We start from the raw sequence: 18,470 nt of genomic DNA on the forward strand, positions 1-18,470 counted from the left end.
AAGAGCATTAAGAGTTTTTATTTCCATGACACCCTTCTTCTAAGGAGCCTCAGAGTTCACAAGATTCGTGTTAGATGAGTATAAATATTGGATACTAGCAACCAATTCAATAAGCTCAATAGTCTCCTCCGGTGTCTTATTCTTGTGCAATGAACCACCTCCAGAATTATCTAAGCACATCTTGGACATTTCACCCAAACCTTCATAAAAGATATCTAGTTGGGTCCATTTGGAGAACATGTCCGGAGGGCATTGCCTAGTCAGTAGCTTGTATCTCTCTCAAGCTTCATAAAGAGTTTCACCATCCTTCTGTCTGAAGGTCTGAACCTCCACCCTAAGCTTAGTCAGCTTCTTTGGTGGGAAAAATTTAGTAAGAAACTCAGTAACAACCTTGTCCCAAGTATCCAAACTCTCCTTGGGTCGGAAATCTAGTCATAGCTTTTCTCCATTCCTCAGAGCAAACGGGAAGAGCATGAGTTTGTACATCTCTAGGCTCACTCCATTTGTCTTCACAATATCACAAATCTACAGAAAATTGGAAATAAATTGATTTAGGTCTTCGTGGGGATGACCATAATACTGGCAGTTTTGTTGCACCAGGGTGACTAGTTGTGGCTTCAACTCAAAGTTGTTCACAGCTATAGGAGGCACCACAATATTTTTTCCATAAAGATCTGCAGTAGGAGCAGAATAAGAGCCAAGCACTCTCCTTTATTTCTCATCCCCATTCGGATTTTCCACATTGACATTATTAGCATTATTAGGATCCATAGTGGATTCTGCAGCCTTGTAAAGTCTTGCCTGTTGTAAATGTCACCTGAATGTCCTTTCAGGTTCAGGATCAAAGTCTAAGAGATGTTCTTTGTCTCTGTTCCTGCACATAAACAAACAAAAAACAAGAAAAGATGGGAATCTCTACGTCAGAGTGTAGAGAATTTCCAGTGAGGTAACCTGTGTAAAGAGATAAAATATTTTTTTTCAAGATTAATAAAGCAAAAGTTAAATAAAATTAAAACTAAAACGCCTAATCTAAGCAATCAAACAACTAATAGTTGTTAATCACTATCAATCCCAGGCAACGGCGCCAAAAACTTGGTGCGGTGATTTAACAACCACAGACTAACCGGCAAGTACACCGGGTCGTACCAAGTAATACCTCAGGTGAGTGAGGGTCGATCCCACGAGGATTGATGGATCAAGCAACAATGCTTGATTGATGAGCTTAGTCAGGCAAACAGAAAAGAGTGTTGGATGTTCAAAGAGCATTAAACAATCGTGCAGAAACTAAAATAGTAAAGTAAATGGTTTGGAAATAAAATATGGAGAAAACAGTTAAGGTTTCAGAGTTATCTATTTTTTCGGATTAACTTTTCTTACTAACTATTTTAATCATGTAGGATTTAACTTATGACAAACTATATATGACTAGACCCTAATTCCTTAGACCTTTCTAGTCTCCTCTAAAATTCATCAACAACCAATTCCTTGGTCAATTAATTCCAATTAGAGGGTGATGATCAAATTCCAGTTTATATGCCACAAAAACTCTAATTACCCAAAAATAAAAGGATTATATGTCACGTATCCTGTTAAATCCAGATAATTAAAATTTAGGAGAATATATTTTCAAGCTGTTGTTCAAGTAAAGAGCTTTTCCAAGTTATACAAGAACTCAAATAGAAAGAGGGTCATACTTCTATTCCACCCAAATTCATAAGATGAAGAGCGAAAATAATTCTTAAATTATAAATCCATATATAAATTAAAATAGAAAAAGCAATAAAATCAATTCATACAAATAGACAGAGCTCCTAACCTTAACATGGAGGTTTAGTTGCTCGTGGTTCAGAGAAAAAATAAGGATTCAGGTAAAATGTACTGAGTTCTAATCTGATGGCATGAAAAGTTAACTAATGGAATCTCTTTTTATAACTAATCCTAATTAATTTTAGAAAAATCTATTTTCTAAAATTAAGTAATATCTTTTCCTAATTTAAAAATCAAATTTAAATTTAAATCAAAATTAATTATAACAATCATCAAGTCTTCAATTGATGGATGGGAACCACTTGATTTCTTCACTCTGCATCCTCTGATCTGTGCTTTCTGGGCTGAAAACTGGGTCAAAAGCAGCCCAGAAATCACCCCCCAGTGCTTTCTGCACGTGGCGCATGTCACGCGTTTGTGTCAGTCACGCGTACGCGTCGATAATCTTTTCCGCGTGTCATGCGTACGCGTTAATTATGCGCACGCGTCGCTGTGTAAATCTTCAAATCACGTGTACGCGTCATTCACGTGCACGCGTCGCCATGGAAAGCTCCAAATCATGCGCACGCGTCAGGTACGCATATGCGTCGCTCCTCGCTGGTTTTCTCCTTTAATTCTTATGCTGCAGAAACTCCATCAAATCCAGCTGAATGCTACCTAAAATAAACAAAAATGCACAAGACTCAAAGTAGCATCCATAGTGGCTAAAAGATAATTAATTCTTGATTAAACTCAACAATTTAAGTATAAATTCACTAGAAAAAAATAAGAAAGATGCTCACGTATCAAACACCATCTACGCATGTTTATGAAACAGGACTTAGTTTGGTACAGGGTGGATTGAATGGGCGAAAAGATGTAGCTGCAGGAATACCACCGTTACAGGGTGGGGGGAATTAGACAGACATCGTGATGGGAGGATGAAGCCGCAAGAGCTCCCGTTTGAGGTTGCTAACATATTATTTCTAATTTTGATGTTTTCGTGAAAACAAGCTTTTCTAAACATCTTAAATTTTTAGTATCAAAATACAATCAATATTCATTAATAATAATAATAATAATAATAATAATAATAATAATAATAATAGTAATTAACATCTCAAAACTATAAGAAATTAAGCGCAATACTTCTAGCAAATACTTGATAAGGGGAGAATTCATTATTTGAGTATGCAAAAATTAAATTATTATCACTCTTTTTCTTTAAACCAAATTAATATAAAATATAATCTAAACTAAAAAATTTGGATAAATTTTGATGAAAATAAGACTCAAATTTTGTAAGTCTTAAAAAATTATAACAAGAAAGAGGGAGCAAGGTAAAAGAACAAACCAATGAGAAAGTAGATAGATGGAGCGATAGAGTAGCATATGAGGTAAAGAGAAAGGATGCACCGACTATAGCAAGATGGATTGGCGGCCATGCAACTCCACAACGACACAGATGCGCAAGGTGAAAGAAGAAAGAATAATGGTTTCACGACCTTCTACTTTACTTTTGTGTATGGGTCTGATGTTAAGATTTGAGAATGAGTTGGGTCTAAATGATGCCTCCATGCATGTGTTAATTATATTATTAAGAAAATGTTTGATTTAGTAGCGATTGTCCACAAAACCACCACTAACCTATCAGATTCTATTGCACATTTATAAGTGCAGATTGAGGCACCGTTATCTTTCTAATTTGCTGCGATTTTGAAAATGGTTTTCAATTTTTCGCTGCTATTTTCTGTTTGTGTTGTAGTGGTTAGACATTCTAATGACTATCTAAAGTGGTAATTGAAGTTTTTTTATCTCAATTTACTCTTTACAAAGCATTTAAAATCCTAATTCTCATTTTACTTATGAATTTTAAAGGTTTCTTAAAGAGTAAATTGAGTAAAAAATTTCAATCGTCACTTCGGATAACTATTAGAAAATTTAGCAACGTAGCCATCAATTCGTCTCAACACAGCGTTAATGGTTTTGAAACAAAAATAAAGTCGGGATCTTATATGAGTCATAGATTTTAAGTTGGGAACTTATTTGAATAAATTAAAATTTTAAGGAACAAATTGAATTATGAGTATAAATTGAAATATTAATTTGAGTGTTTTTTTCCTCCATGCATCTTAGTTGTTATTATATATCTATCACACACAATATAATATAGTTAAAAGCATTTTTTTTTCAATTGGTACTGTATGATCTCTCGTTTAATAAAAAAAAGAAAGATAATCATTTGAGGCCATAGTGAATGGAGACAATGTCATAAAAGTTAGTTTAATAATCATCGGTACTATAAATGAAAGGTTGAGATTAAGTAATGGATGACCTCAATGTTTTTGAGCAATGAAGAGGATCTATCCCAGCTCTAACAAATGTTGACTTTGACAAATTTGCCATGATAATTGCCATGATGGTCCTATCCCAAAAGGAATGAAAAAATACAATTCAGATATCAAAGTGGCTCCAATAATAATAATGAACAAATTCTATGAAGAGATTCTTCCTTTCATTGTTTTTTCTCCTCTCTCCCCAACACCTCGAAAGCTCTTTAGGGTTTGGGAAGAGTAGTGCATCTTACATCAGTTTTACATCGTGAATCCATCCTCATTAGATACATCTAGTGAAGCGTGTAAATCTTCAGTATAGTGGTCCTGAAAAACAAAATGGCAAGTGAAACAGAACACGTAAAACCAACAAAACAGGAACATGAAGAACCCCTAGTAGTGTACGATGAAGAGGACATCTCGGAAAGTGTTCAACAATGTCAAAACAGTATCATCAGAAGGCTCGTGACTAACAAAGAAATCAACTTGGGATGGATCCAGACAGCAATGACAAATATTTGGAAGAGACCAAGATGCTTCAGAGTAACGGAAATAAAACCAAAAATATACCAGTTTTTTTCCAACATGAAGCAGATCTGAATAAAGTACTTAGAGGAAATCCATGGTACTTCAGAAATGCTTGGCTGATAGTCAAAAGATGGCAAAGGGGAGAGGAAAATGTTGACAAAGGACTAGACACAGTAGAGACCAAAATGTAGATCTGAGGCCTCCCAAAGCATTGCAAAACAACAAAGCTTGGGAGGAAAATAGCTGCGTGTATAGGAGAAGTATCTGAATGTGAGTTGTATGAAGTAGGAAAGGATCAAGAAAGGTTCATCAAAGCCACTATCAAGATGAACACCAATACACCTTTCATGAAGGGAACAAATGTGGGCAGCAAGGAGGAGGGTCTCATGTAGGTTACCTTCAAATATGAAAAGCTACCAACTTTCTGCTACTACTGCGAAAAAGTAGGACACGACGAGAACACCTGCGAGAGAGCGGAAAAAAATGAAGAAAAAGGTAAGAATAATTCGAAATCCCTAGGTCCATGGTTAAAAGTTGAGTACATAGGAACCAAAGTGAGGAAAACGAATGAAAAAATAGAGACTGAACATGGCCATACAAATATGTGCGATCAAGCACTAAAAGCTAAGCTAGCTGATAGGTTAATGGAAAAACTGGCGAGTCTGTCGGTTGCGGACTCTCAGGAGTCTGAAATCGGGAAAGATTCATGCGAGGCCCCTGCGATAACTCTCCCGGGCATCTTCTTGCTGAGAAGGGATTTGGGAGAAGATATCAAAAAGGGGAAGGACCTCCAGAAGCCTTCAGATATGCCACCGAAAGATAACAAGGAGCAAAAGAAAGAAGCCGCAGAAAACAAGATAAATGAGCAACCAGAAAATGGAACAAAGTAGCTGATGAATGGTAAAAAAGAAGAAGAAAGGAATATAGAAGAACAGAAAACAAGAGCCTCTAATGGGATAAATGACATCACTAACTCAAAGGGAGGAGAAAAGTCTATAATGGAAAAGAAATGGAAGCGACAAGCCAGAGAGGTAGCGGGAAACATAGTAATGAGCCCAGATCCAGAAAACAAAGCACAAAAGAGGAAAGATAATCCAGCAGAAGAGATTGAGACAGATGAAATAACAACAAAGAACAAGAGACATGCAACAACACAAAGATCGGTGGAGGCTGCTGTGCAGCCCCGCTGGGAACCATGAAAATACTGAGTTGGAATTGCCGTGGGCTTGGGAACCCATGGGCAATGCGAGCCTTAAACAAGCTCATCCAACAAAAATCTCCCAACCTTGTCTTCCTCATGGAGACAAGGAAGAAGGCGAATGAGATAATGAGGCTGAGATACAGAGGTGGGCTACAAAACGTAATTGGAGCGGATTGTAAGGGCGAAGGAAGACAAAGAAGTGGGGGTCTAGCAATGTTGTGGGACAGCTCAATAGATATCAAATTGATATCCATGTCATCAAATCACATTGACATTGAGCTGAAAATAGAAGATAACAGCTGTGTTTGGAGAGCAACAGGGTTTTATGGCTTTCCAGAAAATCAAAACAAGAAAGCTAGTTGGGAACTTATAAGGTCGCTTGGACAGAATTCTAATCTCCCCTGGGTGATAATTAGCGATTTCAACCAGGTGATGAGCCAGAGTGAGAAACAAGGAGGAGCCCCAGTTATTTATCACAAGTCAGAGGCTTTCAAGAGGCTATCCAGACCAGTGAGCTTCTTGATCTCGGCTTCATTGGTAACTCTTTTACCTGGTCAAATGGGTAGGTAGGGGAAAAGAATATTCAAGAACGTTTGGACAGAGCTATGGCGAACATTGAATGGAAGGAGAAATTTCCAAAGTCAGCAGTCTAGCATTTAACTAGATATAAATCAGACCACAGTCCCATTTTTCTTGACTTAATTGGAAGTGAAAGGTTGAGAAGGAAGAAACAGAAAAAATTTAGATTTGAAGAAATATGGTTGACGAATGAAAATTGTGGACACATAGTGGAGGAAACATGGAAAAATAGCAGGGGGGACATAAAGGAGAAGCTGCAATTCTGCACTGAGAGACTGGATAGCTGGGGACAAGAAGTTTTTGGAGACGTCCCGAGGAGAATTAGGGTGAACCAACAGAGGCTGGACAATCTCAACAAACTTCCACAATCCGACGAGACTTTGAGGAGGACAAAAGAGATAGAGGCCGAACTAGACAACCTGCTACAAGGCGAAGAAATTTGGTGGAGTCAAAGATCAAGAGCCACATGGCTGAACCATGGAGACAAAAATACCAAGTTCTTCCACCAAAAAGTATCCCAGAGAAAAATGAGGAATCGGGTAGATTCAATCACAGATGACGCGAGAATCAAGTACGAGGATGAAGAGGAAATTGAAAGAGTAATGAAAAGTTTTTTTGAGAAACTGTTTACATCGGAAGAAGTTATAGATGTGAAAGAATCAGTTGATGTGGTGAGAGGCAGGATAAATGATAAAAGATTTGAGACTCTCAATGCTGATTTCACTAGCGAGGAAGTTTATCAAGCGCTTCATCAGATGCACCCTACGAAAGCATCAGGACCCGATGGCTTACCAGCCATCTTCTACCAAAGAATGTGGAAATGTGTTGGCAAGGATGTCACTGATGTTGTCCTAAAGATTCTCAATGAAGGAGCTGACCCAAAGCAAATAAACCAAACCCATATCTGCATGATCCCCAAAGTGGCAAGGCCAAAACACACTAAAGAGTACCGCCCCATCTCTCTATGCAATGCCATCTTCAAATTGGAAACAAAAACCATGGCTAATAGATTAAAGATTATTCTCCCGCAGATTATTGGTGAAAATCAAAGCGCTTTTGTCCCGGATAGACTAATCACGGATAATGGGTTGATTGCCTTTGAAATCTTTCACTACATGAAGAAGAAAACAGGGGGAAGAAAAGGTTATGTAGGTCTAAAGCTCGATATGGAGAAAGCGTACGATAGAGTCAAGTGGATTTTCTTAAGAGAGGTGTTAATCTCAATGGCTTTTCCAAATAGATGGGTGCAAACAATCTGGAAATGTGTTAGTACAACCTCCTTCTCAGTGTTGCTGAATGGAGCCCCATCGAAACCTTTCAAACCCTCGAGAGGGTTGAGACAAGGAGACCCCCTCTCCCCATACCTCTTCATTATTTTTGCCGAAGTGCTATCGGGCAACCTTATGAAGGCGCAAGAGAGCAAAATGATTCACGGGATCAAGATCTCTAGAACAGGGCCAGAGATAAACCATCTCTTCTTTGCAGATGATAGTATACTCTTCACTAGAGCAACAGACCAGGACATCCAAGCAACAAAGGAAGTGTTGGTCAGGTTCCAACAAGCCTCGGGACAACGAATTAACACGGAGAAATAAGAGCTGTCTTTTAGTCGAAATGTACCTACTATCAGACAAAGGTTGATCCAAGAATGGTTAGGAATAAAGGATGTAGAAAGGCACTCAAAGTATCTGGGGCTACCGACTTTCGTCGGAAGATCCAAAAAATAAGTCTTCGAGTACGTCCAAGAGAGGGTGTGGAAAAAGCTCAAAGGGTGGAAGGAAAAGTTCCTATCAAAGGCTGGGAAGGAGGTGCTCATAAAAGCGGTGGTTCAATCAATTCCAACTTACATCATGGGGTGTTTTAGGTTACCAACGAGCCTATGTCAACACATCACATCTATGATTAGTAAGTTTTACTGGGACTCGAAGAATGGAGAGAGAAAGATACATTGGGTTAAATGGGAAAAATTCTGTAACCCAAAACAGAGTGGTGGATTAGGCTTTCGAGACATTGAGGCCTTTAATTCAGCTCTCAGCTAAACAGGGGTGGAGACTCATTCGAAACTCAGAATCTCTGGCCGCAAGAACCATCAGGAAAAAATCCTACAATCGAAAAACCTTTTTGAATGCAGATTTGGGGTTCACTCCTAGTTTCACGTGGAGAAGCATATGGCAAGCAAAAGGTGTGCTTGAACTGGGTGGTTTCTGGAAGGTAGGTAATGGTAAAGAGATTAAAGTTTGGAAAGATCCCTGGCTACCCAAACAGAATGGTTCAAAAGTATGGTTCCCCAACCCACCATCTTTAGACAAGAATACTAAAGTAAAGGAGCTTATGAAGGAAGAGGAAAAAGAATGAAATACAGAGCTGATAAACCAAGTCTTCCTACCTTTCGAAGCAAAACAAATTCTAGAGATCCTAATTCCCAGATCAGAGCAATCAGACAAGTTCATTTGAAAAAAGGCAAAAGATGGATTGTTCAGAGTAAAGCTAGCATACCACGAAATTAAAGCACAAAACAGGAATCAATCAACAAATTGGCAAGAAGAACAGAGAAAGGAAGGTACCTGAAAACAGATTTGGAAGATTAAAGCCTCCCCAAGAACACTGAATTTTCTGTGGAGACTGATGCATAAATCCCTCCCAACTATGAAGAACCTAAGGCGTAGAGGAATTGAATGTCCACCAATTTGTGAGAGATGCTGGGCAGGAGAGGAGACGGAAGAACACCTCTTCAAACACTTTGATTTTGCAAGGCATTTCTGGTTTGCATCACCATTCAATTTAAGGCCTGAAACAAACAGAGAAACTAATGTGAAAGGATGGATTATAGAGATTTTGGGTAAGCTTCAGATGAAAGAACAAGGCTTTTTTTGTACCTTACTAAATCAACTCTGGCAAGTAAGGAATTCAACGATTTTTGAAAAGAAAGTACTAACAATTGAGGAAGAAATAAAAAAAGCATTGACCTCCTTCGAAGAATTCTCGAACACCCAAGCTACTTTGGAAGAGTTGAGGAAGAGTCATAACCCACCAACTTTCATTACGCAGAAGTGGGAAGAGCCACCAAACTCAATGCTGAAAGTAAATGTAGATGCAGCCGTTGGTAAGATTAATAAAGGAGGTGTAGGAGTTGTTATTAGAGATAACCTGGGCCAAGTCATGGCAACAGCTTGTTGGGCTATTCCATTCCCCCTTGAGGCCCATGAGGCAGAAGCATATGCTGTCTATCGAGGAATGAAGATGGCTATAGAAAGTTGCTTTACAAATATTATTTTGGAGAGTGATAGTATGCAAGTGGTGAAAGCTCTCAAACAAAGAAAGGTAATTGACTCTTATTTTGGTTTCTTCATTGCTGATAATATGTATTTAATAGATAATTTTAGATCAATTTCTTTTAATCATGTGAAGAGATAAGGAAATAGAGTAGCTCATGAACTAGCACAATATGCTCTTACCAATCCAAACAGAGTGTGGATGAAAGATGCACCTACTCATGTAATGAATCTGGCCTTGATGGATATCTTGGCTCCTTTGAATTGATAGTTCTTCCTTTTCCCAGTCAAAAAAAAAATAAATAATGAATAAAGAACTATATACAAATGATGTTGTCACATAAATTACAAAAGTATTAATTTGTTAATTCTGAAATTTATGTGAGGATTCAGCCGGTTTATGGTTATAATTAATTAAACAGGGCCCCGATTTTTAACAAAAAGCTGCTTTTTGTGACAATAAAGGTTTTTCCTTTCCCTAATGTCATTGCCAACTGAAGTTAGACCAAGCAATTAGACCCCTAAAGAAGGGTAGGGTATTAATTTAGTCCTACAAAAAAGGTACTCCAACGTCAATCGATTTGTTAAAATATTATGATGTTGAGTCCATAAAATGTTAATCAATAAACTAAATTAAGATGAATTCTAATAAAAACATTCAGTGCTATTGCAATAGACCCTATTACAAATTTGAATTCGAGGTCGCAAAACTTTTATTGAAAATCTAGAAATTTAAAGTTTCAATACTTTTATAATGCATATATTAGAAATATTTTAAAATATCAACTTTTAAATAACCTTAACAAGTGTTCTTACAAAATCCTAAAAGAAATTAACACATCATTATACACCAATAACTATTTTTTATCATGTCATGTATGACCATTTTTTAAAAGATCAATTTGATGTTTTACTCGACGCTTGATTTTTTTATCAAAATGTTTTACTCCAATCTAGAATGATCAAATTGATTCCTATGATAGGGGAAAAATGACACTAGATCCTCGGGCTAATCCCCATCTCTTCTAATATTTTTTTTCTATTATTATTTTGGGTGGTGTTGCTCTTATAATTTAGTCCTGAAAACTATTTGTGGCCATTTCTTATTTTTTGGTTACGTTTATCCCAGTTAATTTTAGCTTCTAGTAAAATTAAAATTATTTGCAAAAAATAAAGTTAGCTTAGTGATAGAAACACATTATAATTCTGAATAAATTTAGATTCCATTCCTAAAAAGAACATCTTTTGGCCAAACACATCTAGCTAACTTCAAAACAAAATTTGTTAGGATTGAAACATAATGCAACTAAAGCAAACTTCAATAGCTCACAAGTTAATTAATTTCACCTAAAATCAATTTTATGAGAAGTAGAACGAAATACACACTGAGTCTAGAGGTGCCTTCATGCAGCAAAGCACAAGTCTCACACAACTCAAGTTGATATATATTTTCGCAAAAGAATAAATAGTTCTTTTCAGTTTTCACTTATTCCAAATAAAAATTATCACAACAATAACAAGAGTCACACCGACACACACATCAAATAATCAACAATAACAATCTCAGAGCTTTAATTAACTTTGCCACAAGAAAGTAGCATTTGCATTCTCATCACTGCAATAGAGACAAGGATGCTGCTGAAACCCCTGTGATTGAAGCAACTTTCTAGCTAAAATCACAACTTCTCTGTTACTTATCATACCAGGATTCTCCGTCAAAACCATCTGAACGGCATTGCTGAATGCACCATAAGCCTTTGCATTCACTTCGTTCGGCCTCATGTCGGCAGATGTCTCATCAGGCTGGCAGCCACTCAGCAGAACCCCGTTGTCCGCTCGAAGCGGTGTGGACAATTCAGGATCCGGCAGGGGAAGCCGGAACCTCAGGCTGGCTTCCTCACCGAAGGATTCTAACAAGTGTGTTCCAATGTCAGTGGTGTTTATTTTTGTTAGCGATGAAAGGTGCTGCAATATGGACTCAAAGGGAAGTGTCTTTGGGGTGTAAGTGTAATTTTTCGGTGCTTCACTTTTGGAGATTACTGATGATGGCCCTATCTGTTCCTTCTCTTTGTCGATTAGGCCGCCGCTGTGGCATGAGTCTGACAGGATTGTCAGGCTCGCGCCACTCGGCAGCCGATTCACCAGTTGCCGGAAATCCAAATCTATATTAATTGACAACAGTAGTGAAGGAATTAGTTCAATAACTTAATATGTTACCTTTGTTAAGATGGCTATTACGGTTTAAAACGTAATTACAAGGCATGTGATCTAGTTTAGACCACGTATCCTGCCCTGCTTTTTTTAATTTAGTTTTTGAGTTACATAACTGAAATTTATTGAATAACAATAATGTAAAGGATTATTTTAATTTCTAGCTATAGCTTCAATCCTAATTTTCTCTCTTAAGTTTCAAAAAAATGTAATTTTTTTTTAAGTTTTATTTTATCTTATTTTAATTTTTTTAATCAAAATTACTTTAGAAAAACATGATATTTTTTAAAAGAAAAGTTTTAATTTTTCCCAAATAACAAAAATAAAATAAATAAAACACTTGGGATAAAAATTGAATGCTTTAAATGTTAAGTATGAAATTAAAATTTAATCTAAACATTAAGAAGTAAAAGAGTATTTAGCTTGTTAAGCTTTTGATAGGTCAACCTTATTCTATATGAAAGTTAGTACCTCCTGCTATAAGAAATCCATTAGAAAATAACTTGCCAAATTTAATATAAACATTATTTATCTAAAACAAATGGCCATTTTCGCTTTCTAATTCTTGTCTCTTAATTTTATTTCTTCTATTTGTAGAATTTTTTTAAAGTAATATTTCCAAGTATAAAAAAAAATTATATCTGTTATTTCAAATTTTCCATCGGAAAACCATGAAAAATATATAGTAAACAGAAATAAGGTGGTATTTAAAAATACAAACTTTAAATAAAATTCAAATACACCTTAATTGTGCTCTAATTAGTGCATCTTTTGATTATATGATTTTGCAAACAATTTAATGAACAAAAATATCATGTTTACGCAAAAAAGAATTAGTCACTAAATCAACTATAGTATATTTGTTTATAAATATATGTATTTTTTTTTCATTTTCAATATGTCTTATGTACGGATTTTTAATTTTTTATATACACGTAACAATTGATAATACATACCTGTGATAAGATTGAAGTCACAAGGCACAATTGCTTCCTCTTGGCGGAATGGATGGCCACGTTTCTTTGAAGGGATCCTGGTTCCATGTCCACTGTAGTGAAAGTACAGAACATCCCCAGCTTTGGCTGCATCGACCATGCGAGCCAGCGCCAGCTTGATGTTGGCGCCGGTGGGCAAAGCCGAAGATGAGCCGGGTGCATCGGTTAGGACCTCAATGTTGGCAGCTTCAAACTCAAAGCGCTTCACTAGTGTGTCCCTCATAGCCAGCACATCGTTTATGCAGCCATGCAACTCGTTAGGGGTGTTATAGTAATTGCACCCCACCAAAACAGCTAGCCTCTTATTCTTTCCCTCCATATTTTAGAATTCTGATGCTGGTGGTTTAATCGAGAGTTTTAATTTCTTAGTGTTTGGGCTAATGGGCCTAGAGAGATGATTGATTCATGTCCATTATCCTTCCAATGGAGTGGATTTATAGTTCTTGGAGTAGCATTGTTCATTGGCTTTGAATTTGATGCAAGCAATCTTCTACCTCGTGTATTGTTGTCTTTCAAGCGAGGGAAATTATTATTTTTTAAAAAATATTAAATAAAGAAAATTTTCTAAGTGTAAAGGAGTTTGTTAATCAACCTATGATTAGAAATTTATATTGTTACTTTCGGGCAAGACTATACTGATATGTTAAAGATTGTGACTGGGGAAGATTAGGTTTTAACTTCATTGGGTAAATGGAATGGAAGAGAAAAATGTGACTTTCTTTTTCTTTATTAGGCGTATAATAACATATGATTTCAATGAGTTATATATAGTTCAAATGACATAGTCTCTTTATACTCGTCTAAGAGGTCGCGGATTCGAATCTCCCTATTTTTGGTATATATATATTATTCATATACCGAATTACCCATACAAGACTTGAATTTTGATCCAACAATACATAGTGTCTTGAAAGTTTGGCCTAAATCATGGGAACCTCTAAATAGTAGAGTCTTGACGTATGAGAATAATCAACCAATTGAAAAATTATATTTTATCTAAGCTAATAATCTGAAGCAACACATGCTCACATGGAACTTGCTTAAGCTAACGATTAATTTATACTTGCCCACAACTCATCCACTCATTCCATAGCTAGGTCCAACCTAACTAAGATAAGCTTTCTAAATTTATTTTGATCAAAATAAAATATTATCATTATTTCATTATTATTATTATTTATTATTATTTTGATATGTTCTGTTCATAAAATCGCAGTGACTTCGAGTTCTTAATTAGCTTGGTCATTGAAACGGTCCTTGCGTGCAAGCAAACCGCATATTTTTTGGGATGTTCCCACCGGATATCCATCATTTATGTTTCAGTTTATAAAGCAACAAATTTTTTGTTATGTTTAATTGTTTATATAATATGGTGGATATTCTAATGGATTCTATAATTATCCTTATGTGAAGTTGTTTTATTTTAACCATTAGATAATAAATTATTGGATTTATTTGATATGTTAAAAAATGTTATTTTTATTTAAAAGATAATAAGTTACATTTTTAAACAAAATATTTTGATAAAAAAAAATAATTTTGGCATCTTCTATAGAGTAATTGCCTATATAATATACCATAGAATGAAATGTCTCTATCTAATTGAGACACGATAAGTTCTTGTCTTGCACGTGATAATGCACTAGCAAGTTCCATCTTGAAATCAATAACACAATTCTCAAAATTGATTTGATTTGAGACTGCGATGAGTTCTTAATCTTAATTAATATTCGTTATAATGAATAGGATTTGAAATGATTATCTCAATCAGTGTCCATGTTTAGAACGCAGCTACAAGATGTATAACATAACATAACATGGTAGTGAGTAGTGACATCCAAAATGGTTACAATCAAATCAAAAGTAATACATAAACACCTGACATCAACAGAAAATAAACGGAAATTTTGAAAATGTGACAGGCAAAGACTGATATTATGTGTTACGTAATCTAATAGCATGCCAAGTTCTGGCAAATTTTCTGATCGATCAGCATTTCTGTAATCAAATGTTGTGAAAATCTTTAGAGAAAAAGCAATTTCATCCCTGAAAGCTTCAAATTAGGCTATGCCAAACCTGCACCTGAATTAGTGTGTTTAACTGCATTTTTACATGCACAAACCTTAAACGGACGATGATTTCAAAGTCAGTTTAAGTCCCAGTGTGTAATTTCCCCAAAATTGATTTTATTTATAAATCAACAAGGATTTTGAAGCGGAATTTGAGATACAACTAATAATGAATTGAATCCTTTATTTTTTATTTTACTCTTCCTTTATTTTGATTTAGGTTGCTGGAAAAAGAAAGAAGATAGAGAAGAGAAAAACGTGTGCACAGGCCGAAAGTATTTTAAATAGATCATATTTAACATCAAATTTTTAATTTAAATTATGTGTACACAAAAATTAATTACCATATAATTGTGTATAAATACATTTGTTGCTTAATTTATTTTTAATATATCATTTATATTTCAAAATATATTTTATACTAGTGATTGATTTTAGTAACTAATTTTACTGAACAATACATACCAAAAGGTGCTTTAGTGATCTTTGATGATCAACACTTAACATGGTTGTTTAATTAGGAAATGAATCCTCTCAAATTTTTTTAATAATTAAGGGAATAAAGTATCATCTCTAACTCTTCAATATTTTTTCTCTCATATTTTCTCTTAGTTAGTGAGAGAGATCACATTTTATTCTCGCAATTGTTAAAAAAAAAGGTGAGAACATCTATTCCCGTTTAATTATACCAAATTAATTAGCTCCAAATCAAGTAAACAGCTCAGACAGTTATTCTGTGTCCTCATTTGGGAATAACCAAATCAGGTTTCCCATGGACAAACCCAAAAACACATAATGGAAGGAACACTTTATTTACATTGAAGGAACATGTATAATGGAAGTCTGTAAATTGGCCAACATCCAAAATGTATATGGTTGTTAGGGGAAAATTGTAATAAATCCATGTACCAACCCTGAGTGGAAAATATGTAATACAGAAAATTCAAAAACTGTACCTTTTCAATTCTCTTATCTGACTAGCTTGTACCCTGTAAAAACCTCACATTCACCAAGTGATTTTGTGTCAGAGCTATGTACACTTTTAAATACATAAAACAACTTGAAGGCTAACTCTCTCATTCTGTGCAGTAATGTCCCACTAATAGTAATCCTCACATTCATTTTTGAGTTTCATCTTCATGATTTTCATGAAGAGAGGCGTCTTAAAGATCTTTCCAAACATTGAAGTCGGTACTTGAAGCATTATAGTTTATAGTGTTGTCCTGGCATCCTATAAAGAATGTACTCCGAACCGGATCTATGTTCACCAAAGCATGTGCCGTATTACTGGGGCTGGCAGCAACAACAATATCATCTGGACCAATGATCACTTCGGCGTAACCAGTATCAGTTACCTCACTATTCTCCAACTGCAGACAGGTTTAGACTTGCAAGTCATGAATGGGAATTATATGCAGAAGTAAAAAGTTATTAATAATACAAAGAAATGTGAATGCCAACATCTTGTTCACACGCCATGCTACTTCCTGAAACTAGAATTCTGCACTAAACTAGGGATTAGGACTCTGGTGTAGACAGAGAATTAGAACCTGTGAACATCATTAGGTCCTTTCCACCAATCTCAGCCATGTGATAGTTTGGGAGTGGGTTTAATTTTCAGAAATTCTTCGCATCCATCATTGGCCTTGCGTTAGAAATGCCCCACAGGACACATTTAGGGATCAAGTACACTTTGGTGGTAAAAATTGGAAAATAGTAATTGCAGTGTAAAACAACCAATCTACACCCGACGCTCAATAAATAGTGATTGCAGTGTTAAACAAGGAATCGCTGATTCTCTTATCCCCAACAAACAAAAACACAAAGTAAACAATGAAATGTTCTGCAGATGCAATGCAATTCTTCATTTAAGCCTGATGCAAAATCAACAAATTGTGTCAGATGAAATACTTTTCAACCCAAAGCAATGGAACTATGGCAGCCTCATCAATTAACACCCCCACCCTCCTTTTTCTTCCATGCTTTTTAGAGCTTTTCCCCCCGAGATTTTTTAGAATTGTGATTGCAACTAATAATTAATTACATCATGCTGTTAAAACTCCTTTACTCTCTGCAAGAGATGCTATACTTAACAATAAATAGTGAGAAATATCTCGACATATGAAGTACAAATAAATGTTAATAAAATAATAGAAATATAGAATCCCATAAAGCTTACCCTAAATTTGGTTAGGGCACCCCAAAGGACAAATGTCTCGTTGCAATCATGATGCCTATGATTCCCTCTCAACCTGCCAGGCCGAATCTCTCCTATATGAACCGAAGCACAAGTGAGAGCTCCACCTGCAGAGAACCAACCACCATTTCCCTTTCAAATTCCAATGGCCACAAAACATAGAATCACATCGTACATCTAAGTCTCCGTTAAAACACTCAAATACATCAACAAATCCACTAAACTAGGAAACAGATCATAACAAGAATGCAAAATCCTCATTTAAAAAAAAATAATAAAAAAGCTAAATGCAAACTATTCTCAAAATGGACGAGACACCAAATTACTCCACCCAAAAATTCTCAACTTCAATTTGACCTTGCTCCTTCGCATAATCACATTATAAATATGCTAATCTCCAATCTATGAACCAAACAGATGGCTAAATACACGTTCAACGATATTCAATTAAAAACTACGATCGAATTTGACATACCGATCTCTAACTAAAAGACAATGATGAGAAACACCGAAGTTAGAGGGGAAAAAGAAAAAACCTAAAATGCCAGAAGCTCGAGCTAGCGAGATAGGGTCGAGGAGCCAACCGCGGGTGTCCTTAGCGACGGGGGAGGGGACGGAGGAGCTGAACCTAACAAGGTTGGCCATTCTATCGGCTTCGCGGGTTGATTCCGTTAGAGGCGACGGAAAGCGTTGAAGGCGGGCGGAGGAGGAAGAAGAGGAATGGTGGATGGTGAAGGAGATCCATGTGAGGATGAGGAGGAAGCAGAGGAGGAAGGGAAGAGCTTGCGGCTTCTGAAGGAAGTGAGGGAGTGTGGCGTGGAAAGGAGGACGGATCTGGTGGAACCCAGCGGTGGGGTCCAGGGATGGACCTGCAAGGGCGGCGGTGTTGATGTAGACTGACCTTCTGGTGTTGGTGTTGGTGGCAGTGGTGGGGCTCCTCTCAGTTGGCCCTCTCATGTCTCGTTTCAGTTTTGCGTGTGTTGGAGAGATCCTCTTCCTTCGGTTTCCTGTTTTTTGTCCTCGAAACCACAGTTTTGTGCTTGCTTCCTTGCTGGGGTTCGGCGGTGGAATCTGGATACTGGATAGAGTTTGACAATAGAGGGTGCCTAGTATTGGCCTGTGTATGTTGGTGATTCCGTTTGGGTATTGTTGCTCTAGTTATTTATTAAAAGAAAAGCTCAAGACACTGATTTTAATTTATGTTAGTCAGTATTTTTAGTGAATAATTTAATATTTTTAATTTAATAGTTTAATATTATATTTTTAATTAATATTTATAGATATTATTGATTAATTATTGAATAAAAAAATAAATTATATTAATTTTATAATATTTTTC

General features: G+C 36.1%; 3 protein-coding genes across 12 annotated transcripts; 1 reads left to right on the top strand and 2 right to left on the bottom strand.

Annotated features, from left to right (window-relative positions):
* Window positions 1–1,732: 1,732 nt before the first annotated feature.
* On the bottom strand, window positions 1,733–13,391 carry LOC130933047 (metacaspase-9). Of its 10 annotated transcripts, XR_009067588.1 has the most exons (8): window positions 12,827–13,391; window positions 11,363–11,821; window positions 9,354–9,936; window positions 8,952–9,175; window positions 5,005–5,070; window positions 4,334–4,406; window positions 4,082–4,171; window positions 1,733–2,424 (listed from the first exon to the last, which is right to left on the bottom strand). XR_009067588.1 is itself a non-coding variant. In XM_057862547.1 (2 exons), exons 1-2 carry the CDS (start codon window positions 13,182–13,184, stop codon window positions 11,235–11,237), a joined length of 945 nt encoding a protein of 314 aa, XP_057718530.1. In that variant the 5' UTR covers window positions 13,185–13,389; the 3' UTR covers window positions 11,106–11,234. The 10 variants fall into 10 exon arrangements, 1 of the variants encoding a protein (XP_057718530.1); XR_009067590.1 differs by lacking the exon at window positions 5,005–5,070; XR_009067585.1 differs by having other exon boundaries at window positions 1,733–4,171.
* LOC130934373 (uncharacterized) lies at window positions 9,034–9,801 on the top strand. Its single transcript, XM_057863949.1, has one exon. The coding sequence runs from the start codon at window positions 9,034–9,036 to the stop codon at window positions 9,799–9,801; it is 768 nt and encodes a 255-aa protein (XP_057719932.1).
* A 2,341-nt stretch (window positions 13,392–15,732) lies between the features above and the next one.
* LOC130932879 (uncharacterized) lies at window positions 15,733–18,269 on the bottom strand. The gene is made up of 3 exons (XM_057862336.1): window positions 17,668–18,269; window positions 17,114–17,238; window positions 15,733–16,304 (listed from the first exon to the last, which is right to left on the bottom strand). Exons 1-3 carry the CDS (start codon window positions 18,086–18,088, stop codon window positions 16,098–16,100), a joined length of 753 nt encoding a protein of 250 aa, XP_057718319.1. The 5' UTR covers window positions 18,089–18,269; the 3' UTR covers window positions 15,733–16,097.
* Window positions 18,270–18,470: the final 201 nt, after the last annotated feature.

Source organism: Arachis stenosperma, chromosome 6, assembly GCF_014773155.1.
Source record: "Arachis stenosperma cultivar V10309 chromosome 6, arast.V10309.gnm1.PFL2, whole genome shotgun sequence".
In the NCBI taxonomy this organism is placed as follows: domain Eukaryota; kingdom Viridiplantae; phylum Streptophyta; class Magnoliopsida; order Fabales; family Fabaceae; genus Arachis; species Arachis stenosperma.

Bases quoted from the DNA above. Each gene is read 5' to 3' on its own strand.
- LOC130934373 (XM_057863949.1), top strand. From the start codon at position 9,034: ATGAAGAACCTAAGGCGTAGAGGAATTGAATGTCCACCAATTTGTGAG.
- LOC130933047 (XM_057862547.1), bottom strand. From the start codon at position 13,184: ATGGAGGGAAAGAATAAGAGGCTAGCTGTTTTGGTGGGGTGCAATTAC. The intron at 11,822-12,826 runs GTATGTATTATC...CAATTAATATAG, and splicing joins TGACTTCAATCTTATCACAG to ATTTGGATTTCCGGCAACTG.
- LOC130932879 (XM_057862336.1), bottom strand. From the start codon at position 18,088: ATGAGAGGGCCAACTGAGAGGAGCCCCACCACTGCCACCAACACCAAC. The intron at 17,239-17,667 runs GTTTTTTCTTTT...GGTTCTCTGCAG, and splicing joins TCGAGCTTCTGGCATTTTAG to GTGGAGCTCTCACTTGTGCT. The intron at 16,305-17,113 runs GTAAGCTTTATG...ACCTGTCTGCAG, and splicing joins GTGCCCTAACCAAATTTAGG to TTGGAGAATAGTGAGGTAAC.